The 20,125-nt window shown below is 53.7% G+C and overlaps 1 protein-coding gene across 1 annotated transcript in view; it reads left to right on the forward strand.

Moving 5' to 3' along the window:
- Window positions 1-5,120: 5,120 nt before the first annotated feature.
- JPH3 (junctophilin 3) overlaps window positions 5,121-20,125 on the forward strand; it is a 50,898-nt gene continuing 35,893 nt past the window's right edge. The window contains exon 1 of the mRNA XM_031505897.2: window positions 5,121-5,899. Coding sequence (XP_031361757.1) covers window positions 5,518-5,899 — 382 coding nt within the window. The 5' untranslated portion in view covers window positions 5,121-5,517. The remainder of the gene's footprint in view (window positions 5,900-20,125) is intronic.

The following is a 20,125-nucleotide window of genomic DNA, read 5'->3' on the forward strand; positions in this document are numbered from 1 at the left end:
GGTTGCAGTAATTGTCCAAGAAACCTCCCAGCCTTAAACACTTCCATCCCACCGTGTCCTGTCCCCCTTGGAGCTGGTGCTGGCTTTTCCCCACTCCTCTGGGTTTTCCCAATCCTTTGGCACTTCCAGTGGCTCTTCCCAGGCTCCTGGGAACCACCATTAACTCACAACCTCCTTCACAATCCTCTCAAGTTTTTTGGATGTGCTGGTTTAAAACCACTCAGCTCCATCAGCAGGATGCTCCTGAGAAGTATTTCCTTAGCCTGTTGTCTTTTTTACCAGGATAAATCCCTCACTGATCATCCCTGCCTTTTCTGTGTCATTAATAAACCTCCCATTTCCACGCAGGATCTCCCCACTGCTCAAAATTAATGGAAAATATCCTTCTGTGTTTCATTTCCCCAGCTTCCGAGGTTTATTAATTACGACCAGTTTCCCTTTTCTTCCTTTTGTGTGCTTATATTTTGTGTGTTGTGTCAGTATTGGCAGCTCCTTCCCTTCCTTTCCAAGTGGTGTTTGTTATTTTAACAAAGATTCCTGCCTGTGTTGCTGCTTTTTGGATAAAATATTTTAAAGGTTTTTCCCTTTTCAACATATATTTTTCTTAAAGTCCTTCTCTGAATTCATCTGACTTGTAATTATTCTGTGATTTGGGAAACAGAACTTTTTAAAGTGGCAAGTAAATATATAGATTTTTATACTTTACTGCTTTAAGCTTTTCTTCATTTGCACATAACAAATATAATCAAACCACAAAGGCCCGTGCCTGGTGCAGTGAGAAATCCACCCTCACCTGCAGGAGTGAGGATAAATGTGGAATTCCCTCATGCTGGAGACAATCTTTTTTTTTTCCATTAGGATATTATCTTTCTCCCTCCCCAAAAAGTTTTACTGATATTTTAATATTGGCAGCTCAGGACCTCCAGCATCCATCCCTCAAGGAACTCCCCAGGGATCCCAAGGTTTTTATTAGATATTATGGATGTGGCTGCTTAAAGAAGCAGAATGTGTCGAGTCCCTGCTGCAGGCCCTTCCTGCCTCGTGCTTTATTTCCCAGGATATTGATCCAGAAACTCTCTGGATCATTTATTTCCTTGCTGTTAATGACTCAGAACCGCTCCCAGCCAATCCCAGCGGGATGGAAATCAGGGCTGGCAGGTCAGGACCTCCAAGCACGAGTGGAAATCAAATGGAGAGGGTGGTTAGAACACAGGGCTGCAGCATTCCAGGCAGGAAAATTCCCTGCCACCCTGAGGCACTGGGAGCAGGGTTAAGGTGTGGATTTAATGGTTGGGCTCGGTGATCTCCCAGGTGGTGGAGAGGGAGTTTAGACAAGAGCATGGAGTGACAGGACAGGGGAGGAATGGCTTCAGGCTGAAAGAGGGGAGGGTTAGATGGGATATTGGGAAGGAATTCCTAATTAGGATGGGATAATGAGAAGGTGAGGCCTGGCACGGGGTGCCCAGAGCAGCTGTGGTGCCCCTGGATCCCTGGCAGTGCCCAAGGCCAGGCTGAACGGGGACTGGAGCACCTGGGACAGTGGAAAGTGTCCCTGCCATGGCAGGGGGTGGCACTGGATGGGCTTTAAGTTCCCTTTCCCAAACCAGTTTGGGATCCTGGCATTCCAGGATTCTATTCAGCAAATCCACCTTGTGCCACTGTTTTGCTGCAGTTGTTTTTCTTTGTATCCTGTCATTTCCCAATTTTTTTTTTTTTTTTTTTTTTTTTTTGAGTGTGGACTGGTTACATCATTCCTCCTCCTTTCCATCACCAGCCCGATGTCCCCAGCTTGGCTGGCAAGGATGCCCTCAGGAGTTGCTCCCTTTGGAGCTCTGCATTTCCATCATGGATAGAAAACACCCACTGCTCCCACTGCCCAATCCTACTTTTTCTTCCCCCATCCACACTCAGAAGCTAATTTGCCTTTTATTGTATTTTTTGTCATTATTTTTTTTTTTTTATCCCAAACTTCATCTCACTCATCCCCTCATCCACACATGCAACCAGGTATTTAAAGAAAAAACCTGTCAGCCCTATCTAACACCATCTGTATCCCGTGGTGGAAAAGGCCCTGCAATTAGTCACAGCTCCTGGAGAAATCCTGCAGCCCAGCTTTGCAGACCTGGCATGGCAGGAGGGAAAAGCCCGCTGGCACTCAGGGCTGGTGTGAAATCCAATCTGGAATTTCCTCTCCCTCAGCCTCCTGCACATCAGCAGCGCTGAGGAAATACGAACTGGTCTGGAGAGGACTCCCAAGGCTGCTCACCGGGGCAGGAGTTTTTATTGTAAACGAATCCTGACCTTTGGAGAAAGTCTGGGAAAAGCAGGTTTATTTGGGGATAAGCTCAGGGCCAGCGTGTCAGGGTTGGCCACCGCTCCACGACTCCCCTGGCACCTGGAAGGGTTCATCCAACCCTTCACCTGGCATTCCCACAATCAGAGAATCGTGGAATGCTTTGGGTTGGAAGGGATCTTACAGCTCAGCTCGTTCCACCCCTTAGGAACACCTTCCACTATCCCAGCTTGCTCCAAGCCCTGTCCAACCTGGCCTTGGACACTTGCAGTCTGCTTTATCTGCCTTCCAGTGGGGCTTTTGGAAATTTTTGGAGCCTCACAGAGCCCACCTTAAACCTTTTCATGACCAGAATGTCCCTTTCACACCCAACCCTCTGCTCCAGCCATGTCAGGCGGGGACCATCCCAGGAAACCTAAATCAGCACAAGACCAGAAGATTTTTAGATGCATTTTTAGAGTGGAACCTGCCCATTCCTCAAGTACAAAGGTGCTGTTCCCAAAATAACCCTCATTTTAAAGCCACACACCATCCTAAGAGTAGATCACATCCTCCTCTCTTCCTTCAGCAGATTGTTGGGAATTTCTTTTTCGCAAGGTGCCATTAAACTTGCTGTTATTTTAAGCACCTGCTTCATGAGGAGCAGCATCTCATGTTGGTCAGAGGTGTGTCACACCTTGGTGCCTGCCTCAGATCCCTACATCCCACCAAATCCCCCCACAAAAAAAAACAGCTGGCCAATAATTAATTGGCTAATTAACATGTAAAATCATTATAACTGTCTAAAACTACTGAGAAAGCAACAGAAGGGGGCTGGAATTTCTTTCGTTCCCTGCCAAAATTTTTATATGTGTTTAAGTAACTTCAGTTCTGATGTTTTTCTTGGAAACTTTGGGGGTTCCCACCCAAATTCTCCCTCTGTGGGAAAAAAAAATTAAATAAATAATAAAGGGAGTTTGTAGTTGCCAAAAAATGCAGCACCTGGGGTGTGGGATTTTTAGGGAAGGAAACAATAAAGCCCCCCATGTATAATGAGCACAGTTCTTACATTCACAAAGGACTCGCTGTAGTTTGAAAAGACATTTTCTACTGGAAAGAAATGCTTCAGTGGGAAAATTTCCACCCACTCCAGTTGCATCTCTTCCCTCCAGCTCCGAGAGAGAGAGAGAGGGGAAGGTTTTCTTCCAGAGGAGGGTGTTGATGTGTTTCCATGGATGGGCAAGAAAATGCATCGAGAGAGGGGGAAAAAAAAAAATAACTGAGTGGGAAGACACAGCCTGAAAGTTCCCGGTGGGTGGGCAGTGAGGCAGGTACCGAGCACAAGCCGCCTTTCCAGAGGGGATGCACAGCTAAATCCCGCGGGTTTCCATCAGCAGCAGTTACACCTTTTGGTTTTTATTTCCTTGGAGTCCTGGCCAGGCTGTGTCTGGCTCAAAACCACCTCTCCAGTAACGCTGGTGGCGATGGCAGGATGCAAATCCGAGCCGGTGCGTGGGGATTTTGGGGAAGAGCTGAGTTTTTCCTCCATCGCCCAGATTTTGCTTTATAAGCACTTGCGAGCATCTTTTACATTATTCTCCAGCAGAGAATAGCGGCGCGTGAATCCCCTGCTGTATTAACACAAATATATCGATATCTGCAGGCACACGGACCCCGCACACGCATCCCGGTGCCAAAAAGATTGGGCACGTTCCGATCCAGGGGGGGATGCGCCAGCGGAGCCGGACCCCGCCTGCTCCGGGGGCACAAGGCGAGCCGCCAGCGCTGCCTGGGGAGGATTCCGACATCCCCAGCAACCCCAGGGAGAAAAAAAAAAAAAAATAAAACCCCAATATCTGCGGAGCGGAGCGCTGAGGGCCTGCCCATGGATCGGGAGGACCGCGATGGGATGCGCCGTGCTGGAGGGAGGGGAGCGAGGCAGCCCCGCCGGAGCGGGACCCAGCCCGGAGCGCTGCCGTGAATCCCGGGGCGAAGCGACAGCGCGGCCTTTCCGACGAGAAATAAATAAAAACCCCCGTGCTGCAGCTCCGGAGCCGGCGTTTGGCCCGTTCCCGGTGTCCCCCCACCCTCGCACCCACCGACCCCCGGCCCCGGCGGGGGATGCCGGCCCCTCTGCGGCGGCGGCGGGGCCGGGGGAGAAGCGGAGGGATAAATAAACACGCGGGAGCATCCCGGGAGGCTGCGGGGGGCTGCGGCCCTGCTGGGCTGCGAGGAGAAGGCGACGCAGTTCCTGTCTCTTTAAATCCACCCTGAGCCCGGCGCCGGGAGCTGAGGCAGAGCAGAAAGCCCAGGATCCGCTCATTACCGAGCGGGATTTATCCCCGTAGGGAGCCGCCGAGGAAAAGCGGCGGCGGGGGAGGCGGCGGGGCGATCCCAGCCCCCCGAGCATCCCGCAGCCCCCGGGGCCGGCAGCCCGGCTCGCCGCGAGCATCCCCGGGCCGGGATGCGGGCCGGGCCGGGCGCGGCCCCCCGGCACTGAGGTTTGCGGCGCGGGGGAGGCGGCGGGAGGCGGTGCGGGAGCGGCCGGGAGCCGTGCGGGAGGGAGGGCGGCGGAGGAGGCACCGCATTGCTGCTGCTGCCGCTGCCGAGCCCCGCGATGCCGCCGCGCCCGCCGCTGCCCCCGGCCCTGCGCCCCAGCCAGCCCGGCCGGCGGCGGGGGGCTCCGCGGGGGCTCTGAGCATCCTCCCCCCGGGGCTGCCCAGCGCTCGCTTTTTTCCCTTTTTTTTTTTTTTTTCTTTTTTTTTTTCCCCTCTTTCCCTTCTCTTGGCATTTGGCCTCTTTTTTTTTTTTTTTCCCTCTTTTTTTTTTTTTTTTTCCCTCCTCTTTTTTTTTTTTTTCTCCTTTTCCCCCACCCCCGTTCCCTGCCTTGGATGGTTTTTAGGTGGAGTCGTTTGCACCAAAATCCAATAGCTGCTGCTGTTCTTGCTGCTATTTTTTTTTTTTTTTAATGATCCTGTTTCCACAGCAGGGGAAGAGAGAACTGATCCTCAACATACTCCCAGAGAATGAATAATCACAAGAAACTGGCTTAAGCAGCTCCCTGGATCTGGTGCATAATTTTGATTGAGTTCGATTTGATTTAAATTTTTTTTATTTTTATTTATTTCTTTTTCCCCAAGTCATCGTTCGCATTTTATTTCCTGCATTTCTTCCTATTTTTTTTTTCTTTTTTCTTTTTTTTTTTTTTTTCACCTTTTGGGAGATTTGCAAACCGAATTACATGCATGTCCAGTGGGGGAAGGTTTAATTTTGACGATGGAGGGTCGTACTGTGGAGGCTGGGAGGACGGAAAGGCTCATGGCCATGGAATCTGTACCGGCCCGAAGGGTCAAGGTGAATATTCGGGCTCCTGGAGTCACGGCTTTGAGGTGCTGGGGGTCTACACTTGGCCCAGTGGCAACACTTACCAGGGCACCTGGGCGCAGGGCAAGCGCCATGGCATTGGCATGGAAAGCAAAGGGAAGTGGGTGTACAAAGGAGAGTGGACCCATGGATTTAAGGGACGGTACGGGGTCCGGGAATGCACTGGAAACGGGGCCAAGTACGAAGGCACCTGGAGCAATGGATTACAGGATGGCTACGGGACAGAGACCTACTCGGATGGAGGTAGGTGATGCCTTGATCCCTTCCTGGCTGGGGCAGGTGGGCTGGAGGGCGGTGGGGAGAACCTCCCGGCGGGGTTTGGGTTGGAGTTTGCAACCTGCTGCCTTGGCTCAAGGGATGCTCCCACCCTGCAGGGGAGAAGGAACCAGCCCAGCGTGGCACCAGCCCAGCCCTTGGCCACAGGTAGCCCCATATGTTCCGTGGGGTCTCTTGGGCGCTGGCTCCTCGCTCCTTCCTCTCCTCAAGCAGGTTTTTGGGATGTGTGAGGGGCTTGTGCTGGTGTGGGGATGCTCAGCCCCGGCCCAGAGGGGTCGGAGCACGGGGTGGGCCAGGCCTTGGGGACACAACCCAAGTTGCACATGGGATTGGCACTTCTGACTGCACCACTGGAACCTGTAGGATTTGCGTGGGAACATCGCGGGGCAGGATGGAGGCGAGTGCGTGTTGGGGGGGAGATCTGGGGCGGATGGGGCAGCCCCAGGGCTGCCAGAGCTCTCAGCCAGGGCCCGGGGGCTCTGCACCTCCTCCAGCCCCTCCAAAGGCAGCCCCACACTCAACGATGCCAGGGAAAAGACTTTAATTCAGACAAGAGTCTTACATTCCTAGTTTGCGGCTTAATGCTCTAGCGTAGGGGCTCAGAGGGATCACCAGAGCTCTTCTCTGCCGTCAACACGGCTTAACGAGATGCTGAGGGGAAACTGGGATTAGAGGAAAAACAAGAAAAACCCAATTGGAGCGATCAAACCCAAAAAAATTGCCGGGCTAACAAGCTTTAGGGCTGAACTGGGAGAAACAGCTGGTGCTGTGCTGTAAGTGGCTGTATCATCCTCTCTCCTGGGTTGTGGCTACTTCCACAATCGGAATTGCCACCATAATCCGAGGCAGGCCTACCTGCCGGCAGCCAGGGGCACTGGGCTCCGCTGGCCCCTGCTTTTCCTGGGAATTGTGGCCTCCTAAAGCAGGCTCAGGGGTTATTTTTAGGATGTTATGGTTTTCCATAGGGCTCCGGTGAGGAAATTGCAGCGTCGGGGAGCTCCATCGCAGCCCTGCCGAAAGGTGCTGCAAGACCTTGCTCTGGAAAACCCAGTGTGCTGCTTTGTGGTTGCACAGGGAGGGGAGGTTAAACCTCACCTGCAGCTGCTTTTTTTTTGTGCTCTCGCAGGGAGAGGCGGAACCGCCTCGGGATTGTTAATGATAATTTGGTGCCGGTTGTTTTCTCCCAGAGAAAAACAGAGCTGCAGCCTTTTGTTTCAGCTGCTTGGAAGGATGCTGGGGACTGAGCTGGGATGTGCCGGGTGTGTGTTTGGAAGCCATGGATAAATCCCAGCAGTCCTTCAGTCAAAAATAAAGCCTGGGCAGGGAATCGTCGCCGTCTCCCACATCCGAGGCGCTCAGGAGGGGCTGGGGGGGGTTTCTGCTTGCTCCCAACGTGGGTGCTGTCTCCTGCTGGCACCCAGCCCCCGCCTGGGAGCTTTGAGGGAGGACAGACACAAGTCTGGACTAACTACAGGTCCCTGAGGGCTGCGTGTTGCAGGGCTGGCCCTGTCCCCGGCCACGCACGTGCCCCCGCCCCGGCACACTCCCCATCCTCTGCAGCGCAGCGTTTTTTGGGGAAACCTGGGCAGCATCCCCACACTGCTTAGCAGCAGTTTCAGCCTTTTCTGAGAAGCTACCAGAAGCAAAGAGCTTTTCCTTCCATCTTGGCAGGCCAGCCCGGCTCCCCGGTGCTCGGGGACCCAAAAGCGACGTCGCGTGTTTGCGATTTCGGGAGGAGGGAAGAGGAGCGGCGCTGGGAAAGGGCAGGGTCTGTGGCAAAATGCTCCCCCTGGGACTCTGCAAACCTTCCAAGGAGGAAGGAATGCCGTGCTGGGGAAATGCAGAGCGCTGGTAACTGTGGAAGCTCCTCCACATCAGCTTCCCCCACCTCAGCTGGGCCACAACCACCTCCAAGGCCACTTTCACCAGCTCAGCTGCCAGCAGCCAGGGGCCACGTCCCTTTCCCAGTTCCTGGCTCCATTCTGGGTGGAAACCACCAAAGCTGGGCATCTCCAGCCTTTCTGGGCACCGAGCCTTGCTGAACTTTGTGTGCTTGGGTCTCAGAGGCCGCTGTGTGCGGGAGCAGAGGCACCGGGCGAGGCAGCTCTAGGGGAAGGATGTTTCTCATTAATCTATTCCAGTTATTACCTCCAGCAAACTGAAGTATCCAAGAATCCTCGCCCCAGCATCTGTCACTCGCCACCCACAGATAAATATTCATCCCTTGCACATCATTTATTTTTTAGCTGGCTTGGGGATGGGGCCCTAAACGCGCAGCGAGGCTCGGGGAGCCCCAGAATCCACGGATGGGCTCCGCTTTCCCCGTTCCCTTGCCCAGCAGCTGGAAGGGCACAGCTCCCCTGCCCCGGCGCTGTGCTGGGAGGGCTGCTGGTGTGACTGCTGGACTCCGGGGCGTGTTGGGGTGCCGGGGGTGGCACACGGCGGCCCGGGGGCTCCCGCCAGCGCAGCCCCCACGCGCAGCCTGCCGAGCTCACACCTCCCACGCCGCGCACGCCGCGCGCCCCACGCCGGCCCCCCACGCCGACCGGCCCCCCACGCCCTTCCCACGCGCTCCCCCAGCCCCGGGGGATTCGTGTCCATCCCCACAGAGCCCAAGGAGCCGTGCTGCTCTCCCAGGAGCCCACCCGTCGCCCAGCGTCCCCAGCACAGCGGCCTCTGCGCCGTCCTGCTGTCCCCGTGGCCTCAACGCACCCAGACATCCCCAGCACTGCTGACACAGCCTCATCTTCCTGCCAAAAATCCCCCTGCCCCCCCTCCAGAGCACCTGATATTACATAAACCAGGCTCCCAAGGATTGCTTTGGTCGGGTGCTGGAGTTGGAGCACTTGTCTGATTCAGGTCCGGAGTGGGAGCAGGAATTGCTCCCTTGCTCCAGGTGAAGGGGCTGCTTCCACCTGGATCAGCACCACTGTGAGGCTGGGGCTGCTGGCAGAGGGTTGGAGACTTCTTCTGGTCAGGTCTGGAGATAGGAGACATCACAGCTGCTTCCTGCCTCTGATACTTTGGGGATGCTCAGTGATTTCACCCCGGGGACAGCTGGAGTTGTAGCTCCAGATTTCCCATGGGAATCCTCTGCACTGGGTTTGGGTTGAGCTGCTGAAACCATCATAGCTGTGGGGGTGGGTGAGGTGGGGTGGCTGAAGGAAGCCTCCAGATCTGTTTTTGCCCTTTCCATCCCTTGCAACGCTGTTTTCCTCCTCTTCCCAGCTGAACAACTGGGATCCTAAACCAGACCGGGGCTCTGGGATGGGACCAGCCCCATCCTGGGCGCCCACTGCCCAGCATCCCTGAGGGAATGGGATAGGCTGGGGGTGTCTGCTGTGAACCAGCCTCATCCTATTGCCAGTCCTCTCCCCATCCCGAATGTCCCACGCTCCCTAAATCCTTGTTTCTCGGGAGGGCTACCCCGAAAGGGCCGGGCGGTCGCATGGTGGTGTTCATCTTGTGTAATCTCCGTGCCCACTCACCTAAAATGAATCATCCTTTGATAGGTGAGGGAAATATAATTAGTGTTTGCATTGTTAGCACTGGCTGAGTAGGCAAGTGGGTTTTCTTGGCCCGGGCTGGGAAATGTTCCTGCCGTGGGGAGAGGGAAGCGGAGCGCTGGGAGCTGCCGGGTGGGGCCCTGCCAGCCTGTCCTGCTCCATGTCCCACTTTCCCACCCCTGCAGTGGCACTGGTGACACCTCTCTCAGCAGGTGCACCAGGAGCTACCGACCAAATGGCTGGGGAGTGATTGAGGAGGGGAAAAACAGGGAATATTTCCCAAAAGCCAGCATCAAGGGCTGCTCTGGGGGGATGGAGCGGGAATGCTGTGTGAGATCTGCCTGCCTTGGAGGGGCTGCATCCCCTCACCTGAGCAGAGCCGTGCTTTGGGATGAACCACCGCCAGCCAGGAGGGTTGGAATGGGACATCTTTAATGTCTTTTGGGTTGGAAGGGACATTAAAGATGTCCCATTCCAACCCAAACCATTCCCACATTCCACAACGGCAGCGCCCTGGTGCCTCTCCCCAACCCGGCCTTCCCCTGAGCTCCTGCACAGGGAAGCCACGAGAAGAAGGGCAAATTTCCCTCAGGATCTATTCATAGCACGGATGTCAGAATTACCTTAAAAGTACCAGCTCTTCCCTTGTTTTGCTGCCGGGAAGGAATTGTTGATGCACTTTAAACAGTGGGCGGAAACAAGCAAATACAAGAGCGCCCTGATCCTCGATCCTCCCGTTCCTGCAGCACCCAGACACAGCCAGAGCTGCTCCTAACAAACCCCAAGACCTGATCATCAATTTAAAAAGTCCAGTTTTTGGTGATGGAGCATCACACTGTCAGGGTTGGGTCTAGAAGCCGCTTGCAGAGGTTCCAGGAGAGCAAAACCGGAGACGTCAGGAGCTGCCGAGCACAGAAAAATGAATCAAAATACTAAATGAAGATTCTGACCAGCCTCATTAAAAATGAATGCTATGAACTCATGGTAATTACTTCTCTCACTGGAACATGCTGCTTAGTTTCAGGTACAGCTCAGGACAGAGGAAGAAGGATTTTGACCTCAGAGAAAAGAACATGAGACAGAAATTGCCAGACAGGTCTCAGACCCTCACTCCATCTTCCCGAGTCTTTCATTCAGGCTGGGATTCTCCAGGGAATTGTGCAGGACCCCAGCCCTGGGGAGCCCCTCAAGCCCCTCTCCCCGACCCACACCAGAGGCTGAAGCACAGTGTTAATGCCATTTCACCGGGGTGGGTTTCTCATGGCTTTGAATGCAAATCTCAGGATATTTGCATGTGATTTGATATCCCATGGGGCTCCTCGTGGTTGGGTGACATCTGCTCCTGGAGCCGAACGGTTTTTTTTTTCCCTTTAGAAGCTCCAGCTTGTGGAATCATGTGATTTTGCAAGATTTTCAGCTTCGGTTTGGAAGCAAGGTTTCCACCCAGGCTATTGCAGAAAAGTCATTCTTCCAGGCTTGGGAAGCAGCAGACAAGAGCTAAAAATGCCTTCTGTTTAAAAATGCCTTGATTTTAAAATGAACCTGATGAATTTTGAATGCTTTGAGTCAGGTAACGCTGACGTAGATGAATGAGCTGTATTAAAGCAGGCATGACTTGGAGATGGAGGAGCTGGGCAGGGTGAGCTTGGGGATTGTCTTCTAGGGGTGAACACTGGGGTTTAGCATCTGCCTCGTGAGATTTTTTTGTCTCTTTGGGTCTGGTTTTGGCATTGATTGAACTCCTGAGCAAGGAAGGATTTTTTTGCAGGAGTTTGCAGGAGTTGCAGGAGAGGCTTGATGGTCATTTGCCCCTGGATTCAGCAGTTTAACTCGCAATTAAAGTGTTTTTAACAAAAAAAAAAAAAAAAAAAAAAGAAAATCGGGAGTTTGCAGAAAGCAAAACTTGAAAGGCAAATGTTTCTATTTTGGGGCTTGGTGTTGGCTTTTCAAAGACAGATTCTGGCCTTTGCATCAAAAATCCTTAAAAATTGCATTGGGTGCATGAGCATTCCCTAAGAACAGCCACTGCTTTCCCAACGTTATTCCCTGAAGAGGTTGCACTCACTCTCGGCACACGGCAGAGCATCATGAATTTTCATGAATGAGTGAACAGCCAGAGCAGGGCCCCTCATTTTGCTGATTTCCACAAGAAGATGATCACTACAAAGGTATCATTTCCTGCTCAGGGCATCACCTGGGGCCTGCAAGGTGTTTCCCTGGCAGGAATTAGGGTCTGGAAGTGTCCCAGGCCAGGCTTGGAGTAAGCTGGGGTAGTGGAAGGTGTCCCTGCTCATGGTGAGGGTGGATGAGATGAGTTTAAGGACCCTCCCAACCCAAACCTCTCTGTGATCCCATGATTTATTTCACAGGGAATAAATAAACCCTGCTCTTGCTTCATCCCAACCTGGAGCTGCCTCCTAGTCCTGATCCACGGGGAGCTCAGCCCATCCCACCCAACTGAGCACTCCCACCCCTCAGGGGGGATGCAGCCCCAAAACCAGCACCTCCCACCCTCAGGGGGGATGCAGCCCCCAAAACCAGCACCTCCCACCCTCAGGGGGGATGCAGCCCCCAAAACCAGCACCTCCCACCCCTCAGGGGGGATGCAGCCCCAAAACCAGCACCTCCCACCCTCAGGGGGGATGCAGCCCCAAAACCAGCACCTCCCACCCTCAGGGGGGATGCAGCCCCAAAACCAGCACCTCCCACCCCTCAGAGGGGATGCAGCCCCCAAAACCAGCACTGTGGGAGAGGCTGGGAATCAGGAATCAGCCCTTGCTCCTGGATCTCCGCTGGGGAACAGGAGAGATCCCGGAGTTTGGGGCAGGATTAGAGCATGGGGGGATTAAGGGAATCAGCATTAGCCTGATTTCACTCTGCTTTCTGAGAGGAGCACCTTGGCCTTAACAAAGGTGCTGAGCAATATCCTGAAGTGGTTTGCATCCCTGGGGATAAAACCTCGTCCTGCTTTTGACCCCAGCTGGTGGCTGAATCCGCAGGGATTCCGCTGCCCTGGGAAAACCGTGGCCCCATTTCACCAGGGGATGATTCCTCCTTGACTTTCCCTCTGTCTGACCAAGCCAGCCCTTCCCACTCCCAGGACACACAACAAGAAATGTCTTTCTTTGGTAATTTCCTCTTAAAAGTTATATTTCCCCTGCCTGCAGGACCTGGAGCTTTAAGAGGAATCACAACTGGCCTGAGGGGCACCATAAGCCCCATCAGGATCGGTGAAGCCAAGATTTTTTTGTCTTTATTGTGGGGTTTTGAAGCCTTTCCTTGAATTCTGGCTGGAAGAGGCACTTCCCAACAGGTTTGGGGAAGCAGGAGATGCAGCAGCGATGAGAACAGGGAGGGGATGCTCAGGACAGGTTTTTCCTGAGGAACAGAGGAACAGAGTTTAACCCCTTGAAGCAAATAGCTGAAACACCTTGGAAAACATTAATTTCAACACAAGATTTTTTTTTAATGTTTCCATTTTTTAAATTTTTTTTTTTAATGTTTAATGTTAATTTTTTTAATGTTTTCCTCCCTCCTTCCAGAGGGAGGAGCCTTCACCTGCTGCTGGCAGAGTATCCTTGGGACAGGCAGTGAGGACATAAATGTGTCCCCACGTTTGGGATGGGGCTCATAACCCCCCACCCCCAGAGGAGCATTCTTGCCACCTGTGATTTCCCGGTGATTTTCCCCAAGGAGAAGGGCTCAGCAATCCCTGTTCCGTGGTTTTTCAGCCAGAAATACTTTTGTTGTTATTTGCATCCAGAGGAGGAGGAGGAGGAGGAGGAGGAGGAGGAGGAAGAGGAGGAGGCAGATTCCCTGGCTGAGGCGTGAGGCTGTAGAAATCCATCTCCTCCCTGCAGCCCCCAGCTCCTGCTCCTGCAGAGCTTCTGGCTGTTCCAAACCCATCCCTGCTCCCATCCCTACCCCTTCCAAACCTCACCCAAGCCCAGCACCTCCACTGCCTGATTCCTTTAGACGGAGGCTCCCTGCTTGTAGAAGTACAAGCTGACCACGCTGACACGAGCTGTAATTCTTTATTCTCTACTGGCCCCCAAACCAGATTTTATTCTGCACCCAGGCAGGAGCACGGCAGCCCCTGGCAGCTCTCATCCTCCTCATCCTCTCCTTGCCCTCTGTGCCTCCCTGGATGCCCAGGCCTGGCTGTGCCCACCATGTCTGGATGCACCCAGCATTAGCACTATGACTAACACCCATCACGTGTTCCTGCCTGCAGATTAGATTTGCATACTCAAAAATCCATACTTTATTCCTTCCCCTGTGTAAGCAGTTACCAGAGCATATTTTTGGCAAATTAGCAGCCGTAGCAGAAGCATCTGACTGTGTTTTTAGCGTGGCTTGGTGAAGGAAAACCTTGGCAGGGCTGGAGGGGGATCATTTGCTGTGGATTCCGGATTTGTGTGCTGCTGGACACGGGCAGGGTCACTGATTCCCACCTTCCAAGGTGGGCAGTGCAGGTGGCACCTCCCAGCATCCGTGCCGTGCCCGTGGGGGTTTAGGGCAGGGGTTGGGGGGTTTAGGGCAGGGTTTGGGGGTTTAGGGGGTTTAGGGCAGGGTTTTGGGGGTTTAGGGCAGGATTTGGGGGTGGGAGCAGCAGCTGGGCACAGGGAAGTCACCCAGCTGGACACGGTGTCCTGCTGCCAGGAGAGACAGGGCAGAAGGGGTGTCCTGGCAGAAAATGTGTCCCCACGTCCATGCAGTGACCAGGGGGTTGAGGGAGGGGATTCTCCCCCTCTGAAACCCCACCTGAAGTGCTTTTCCAGCTCTGGGGCTTCCCAGTGTGAGCTGCTGGAGCAATTCCAGGGGAGGCTACGGAGATGCCCCAAGGGCTGGAACCCCTCTGGAGCCAGCCTGGCAGAGCTGGGGGTGCCCACCTGGAGAGGAGCAGCTCCAGGGAGAGCTCAGAGCCCTGCCAGGGCCTGAAGGGGCTCCAGGAAAGCTGGAGAGGGGCTGGGGACAAGGGATGGAGGGATGGGACACAGGGAATGGCTCCCACTGCCAGAGGGTGCATTTAGATGGGATTTTGGGAAGGAATTGTTCCCTGGCAGGGTGGGCAGGCCTGGCACAGGTGCCAGAGCAGCTGGGGCTGCCCCTGGATCCCTGGCAGTGCCCAAAGCCAGGTTGGATGGGGTTTGGAACAATCTGGGACAGGGAAAGCTCTCCCTGCCATGGCAGGGAGGGAGAACAACAGGAATTTTAAGGTCCCTTCTCACCCAAACCATTCTGGGATTCTGTGTGTTTGGGACACTTTTTTTCCCAGCAATTCCCTGGGATGTCCAGTGAGGATGTCCCCATTGTCACACCGTCAGGGCACCCCCCAGCCTCCTCTTTTCTCCCAGACTTCTTCCCTTCGGGCTGGGTGTTGCTGAGATGATTTGTGTGTGAATCCTCCTGGGCTGGAAAAGGATATCTGTAAAACTCCCTCCTCTGGTTGGAATTCAAGAGCCCGGCCTAATTATTGCCATCGGACATCTTTAATTAATATGCTGCAGAGGCCAGAGATAAGAGAGAGGCTGAGCACGCCAGGAAGGATCCTTTGTGAGATAAATCAGCAATTTGTAAAACCTAATTGCTTTGGCTTGGAGAAGTGGAGGGGCACTTTGGACCACTCCCCCCTCCTCCCTGGGATTTTGGGGAAGGAGGGATGGTGGCTTGGGAATGCTGCTGGTGCCCACCATGGTCACTGGACCAGGAGGATCTGGCTGTGCCTCAAGGATGGGACAGAGTTCCTGCCCTTTGGAGCCTCCTGCTCCCATTTTCCAGGCAGACTTGGGAAGCTGCATCCCTGTTGCTGATGATTTTATCTAACCTGGGAATATTGACCCAGCCTGGTGGGTGTGCTTGGGTTTTCAGCTCAGTGTTAGGGATGGAAAAGGAATTTTTTCCAAACATTTGTCTTCTTCTGAGGTCGGGTTGTGGTAATGACACGCTGCCCTCAAAGTGCTTCACAACATCCCAAATTCCCGCTTGGATGTCTCCATATGAGGAACTGGAAGAGGGTAGGTCTGTGCAAACCTCCCGTGGGATTTATCCATGTGTTTGCCAGAGGATTCATCCTGCAGGACATGGAACAGGCCATGTAGGTTTGGGAGCAGCCATAAAGCTTCTCCTTAATGGTGTTCCTGGAGTGGGGCCAGAGGGCTCAGTGGCTACAAAATGCCAAATCTTGGGTATGGGCACAGGGGGGAAAGAAAACACAGTCATTCCGACCCAAAAATTCTTATTTTTATCTCCTTCCAACATCATGGCCCAGGTTTATAGCCAAGTGCATGATCCCACCTCAAGCCAGAGGAAGCCCCACATACCCAGGCAGCCCCACAGCCTCCCTTGGTGCTTCCTCCCGTGCTGTTCCAACTCCAGCTCTTCCTGAGGGAGCTGCTTGGGAGGTTTATTTGTTGCAAAGCTGGATTTCACTGGAATGAATGCTGCCCATCCCCTTTATCCATTGGCTGGTGCCTCACCCTGAGGTTTCACCATCTCTCCAGAAGCAGGAAAGGATTCCAGGTCCAGGAATTTCCTCAGTTTGGGACAACAAGCAGTGGCTTGGTTGTTCCTTCCCATGGAGAAGAAAGACCTTGTCGGTGAGAGGGAGCAGTCCTGGATCCCCACAGTGCTGTATCCCAGAGGGATGAGCCAGAGCTGGAGATCTCCCCTCCCCTCCCCAGCAAATTCCCCAAAATCTCTTTGGCAGAGGAAGGGAAGTGCATGGAAAGGCTGTTCCTGCAATGCCTCCCCTCCTCTCCATGGAGATCTTTGCAAACAGGAGCTGTGTTAGAGCTCCCAGCCCCGCTGAGCTGCTGGAATGCTGCTGCCTTATCCCAGTTCCCAGCAGGGAATCTGGAGGTGCAGGGTCCTGCTCGCCCCTCTTCTGCTTTGCTGCAAGGTGCAAACCCAATCCCGCCCTGATTTTGGGGATTTTGGCATTATGGAGCCACCAGGAGCTGTGCTGCAGACTCTCAGCTTTCTCCCAGGATGGATTTTAGCCAAATGCTGAGGAAGTGCTGCTCCCTGCCACTGCTGGAGGATCAGGAATGATGCTGCCCAGGCCAGGGACTTCCTGCTCTCTGCTCTCAGCCCTGCTGCCTCTGGCCAAGGATGGGGCTCTGCACTTTCCTCAAAGCCATGGCAATTCCTGCAGGAGTTCTGGAAACAAGCCAGCCCTGCTCCAAGGGGAGAGAGCCAAAAAACAATCCCAAATTCAGGACTAGGAACACCAGTGAATGTGTCCAACAGCACTGCCCCTTGTCTTCTCTCTGTGTTTCCATCAATCCCTGTCTTTCCTATGAGCCTGTTCCCTTTCTTACACTTCAGCAGTTATTTCTGAAATAGGGTTTTTCCCTCCAATCCATCTTTTGGGATGACTCCAGTTGTTTTCTCCAAGCCTCAAGTTGTGCCCTCTCCTTAGCTCTGCTTGGCATGGACGTGGCCACTTCCTCACCTTTATCTTGACTTTCCACATCCAAGAATTTCTTCTCTCTCTTTGTCCTTTTGCCCCGTGCAAAAGAGCCACCCAGAAGTGGGATGGATATTTTTGGATCCTTGGAGGCATCCATAGGAGTGGCCTGCATGGCTGAGGAAAGAGGCTGGGACCTTTTCCTCCCCAGGGGTTCTCCTCCATCACGGTGCCTTTGGACAATCAATGGGTGGGACTGCCTTGGGCTGCTCCCTGCCTCCCATCCCAAGGCAAACACGTTCCCCTCCCGCATCCTGACCCGGTGAGGTGCTCAGAACCAAAATCCTTGCAATTCCCCCTTCAGCACCTCGGCAGATGATTCTGTCCCATCAGGAATGCTCGTTCCACCCCTCCCAGCCCCACCCTGCTGTCCCCACCGTGCCACATTCCTGCTGCACCTTCCCTTTCCACCTCCCGAGCCTGGAGCAGCTGCAGCCGGTCCATCCTTGATGCTGTTGAGCCAAGGACGGGCGAAATGACTCGCACCATTTCAGAAGGAAAATGAATCTTTATTCAAAAGCATCTCTCTCTTTCATAGAAAACATGTGAACATTAACTCCATTGCTCTTAAAGTAAAAACATTTCACCTGATCGGTGCACTGGGCTTAGGTCAGTGTGGTAGAACATATCTATAAACAATACAAATAGAAAGCAAGATAATAGATTGTTCACATTCCTCTCAGACTTTTTCCCAGGTTTTTTCACTCTCTTTTTCTCTCTGGCTGAACTGAGGATATCCACACATCCTGGCACGTGAAGGGGAATATCCTGAAATCCCGTTTCCTCTGCAGGGACAAGGAGTCTCCGGGCTCCGTGTGAGACCAAGCTTTGTGCACATATCTGCAAATGTTGGGGCAGAGGTTAAGCTGAGCGGGGCTCGGGAGGAGCTCAGCAATGCAGATCCGATGGCTCCGGAGCCTCCCGCTGCCCATGGCCAAATCCTGGATGTCCAGGGGTTTGAAACATCACCAAGTCAGGGCAAGGAAGGAGTGCTCTCAGAGTCTGTGTGTCTCTGTGTGTCAGGATGAGCCCAAGAAAGTAAAAGTCCTCCTTTCCTAGCCCGTGCAGCCAAAGGAGTCTAAAATGCGTAGGGTCAGCTTCTCGAGGTTGTTTATTTTCTCTTATCTGGAACATTCTTTCTCTGACCTGCTGAGCTCTGTCTAGCAGGAAGTCCATGACATTCTGTCTGCCCTCTGAGGTGAAGTTTTATACCAAAAACTATCTGTGCTGTGTTTACAGTATTGTGCCAATATCTATCATTTATGTTGGACAGTGTGTCTCTGCCTTAAACCAAATAGAAAAGTGTCACCATCACAGCAAGACATGGAGGACAAGAAGAATGAGAAGAAGGTCAGGACACACCCAAATTCCTCCATCTTGACCCCCTGAATCCTAGTCTAAAAAAACCCAAAATTCTACTTTTCCACCCTGTGCTAACTCAACTATCACACTACTCAAACCCTTGTGGCTTGTAATTCCTCATACAGAGTTGACAGCTTTTTCCATGGGCTCAAATGGTGTTTTTGACTTTGTGCCAAGGTCTCCGAGCCCCCTGCCAGGGTCTGGAGACAGCCAGGGCAGCCAGAGGGATGTGCTGGGCTCTCACAGAGCGCTGCTGCTGAGGAAGGGCTGAGCTCCCTGGCAGGAAGCTCTTGGATCTGCTGGTGGCCATGAAGCTGCCCAGATGTCTTGGTGGCCATCAGGGACACAAGCGTGGCCTCTGAGGCAATCCCTAGGGATAATCCATGCTGCTCCCTCCTGCAGGGAAGAAACAACACCCAAAAATGCAGAGCTGGGGGCTGGGAGTTGCTCCACGGTGCTGGGAGAGGACAAGCAAGAGGGATGGAGTGGCTGGAAAATCCACCTTGCCAAGGAGATGCTAAGGAGAGACTGCTCCTGGCAGCTATGCCATTCCAGCCTGGCTGGGGACAGGCACAGGCTGCAGCTGTGACCTGCTGTGACCAATTTACCACTGGTGTCCAGCCCACAGCGCTTTGTTCTGCTCCCTGCAGTCCCTCAGGTTTTCAGCACAGGGCTGGGATCCTTCACGCTGCTCCAGCTGAATCCAAGGAGGTTTTTCAGCTGCACGTTTGCCAGGAGATGAGGAGGATGAGGGGACCTGTGTGTGGTCAGGGCTCAAGTCAAGGGATTCAGCCAAGGGAAAGGAAGATGGGGACGTGGGCAGGGTGGGATCTGGTGGATCTCATGCAGGAACTGTTTTCCTTGTGCTCTTGCCCACACTGGCATCTTTCCCTGAAACCCACCGAATCCATCTCCAGGGAAGCAGGAGCACTGTGTGAGGACATCCCAAACCACCCTGGGGGCTCCTCGGCACAGAGACTTGGGATCTGGGAGGAATCTTTCCCCAGGTTGCTCCATTGTCCTGCTGAGATACTCTGAAATGGAGCCAGGAAGGGAAGAGAGGAGCTGCCAGGTGCCCAGGGAACGCAGGGACACCTTGGCAGGCTCTGCCACAGCCACCACGCCAGGCATGGGGAGAGCTGTGGTGCATGGCACTGCTTGTTCCCCGTTCTTGGGGACACCACAGGGGACAAGGCAGGCTCGCTGCTCAAACCCCCCACAAGAGGACACGTCTGCTGTGTCCCCTGAGCTGCATCCTGCAGGTTCCCCCCATCCTTCTCCCTGTCACCACTCCTCGCCCTGCCCTGCCAGTGCCTGCCCTAATCCCGGTGCTAATCCTATAAACCCTCAGTAAATCCTGCCTGTTCCTGCCTCTCCAGGGCAGGCTCTGTGGGGTCCCACCTTGGGCCTGCTGCATTTTTGGGGTGCACAAAGCTGCCACCCCAATAATGCAATGCCATTGGAGCACGGGGAAGGATGCCCAAATCCTGGGGGATTTGTTCAAAGCACTGGCAGCTAAAAAGACAGCTGAAGCACCCCAAAATACACCCCAAAATACACCCCAAAATACACCCCAAAATACACCCCAAAATACACCCCAAAATGTGGCCAGGTGCTGGTTTCACACTCTCAGGAAGCAGTTCCTGTGCTCAGCATGGGCTGCTCCAGCCCAGATCCCTTCTCTGCTGCTGAGCCCCAGGACTGGGCAGGGAAATTCCTCAGGGAGTGCTGGGGTAGGACTGGCCCGAATCAAGCAGGGTTCAGTTTTGGCAGGGCGATTTGAGGCTCCCTGGGCATGTGGGAATGGGGCTGGCACAAAGGAAGATCCCACTGCTGGGAGGTGCTGCCTGTGCC

Source organism: Lonchura striata, chromosome 13 (assembly GCF_046129695.1).
Source record: "Lonchura striata isolate bLonStr1 chromosome 13, bLonStr1.mat, whole genome shotgun sequence".
NCBI lineage: Eukaryota > Metazoa > Chordata > Aves > Passeriformes > Estrildidae > Lonchura > Lonchura striata.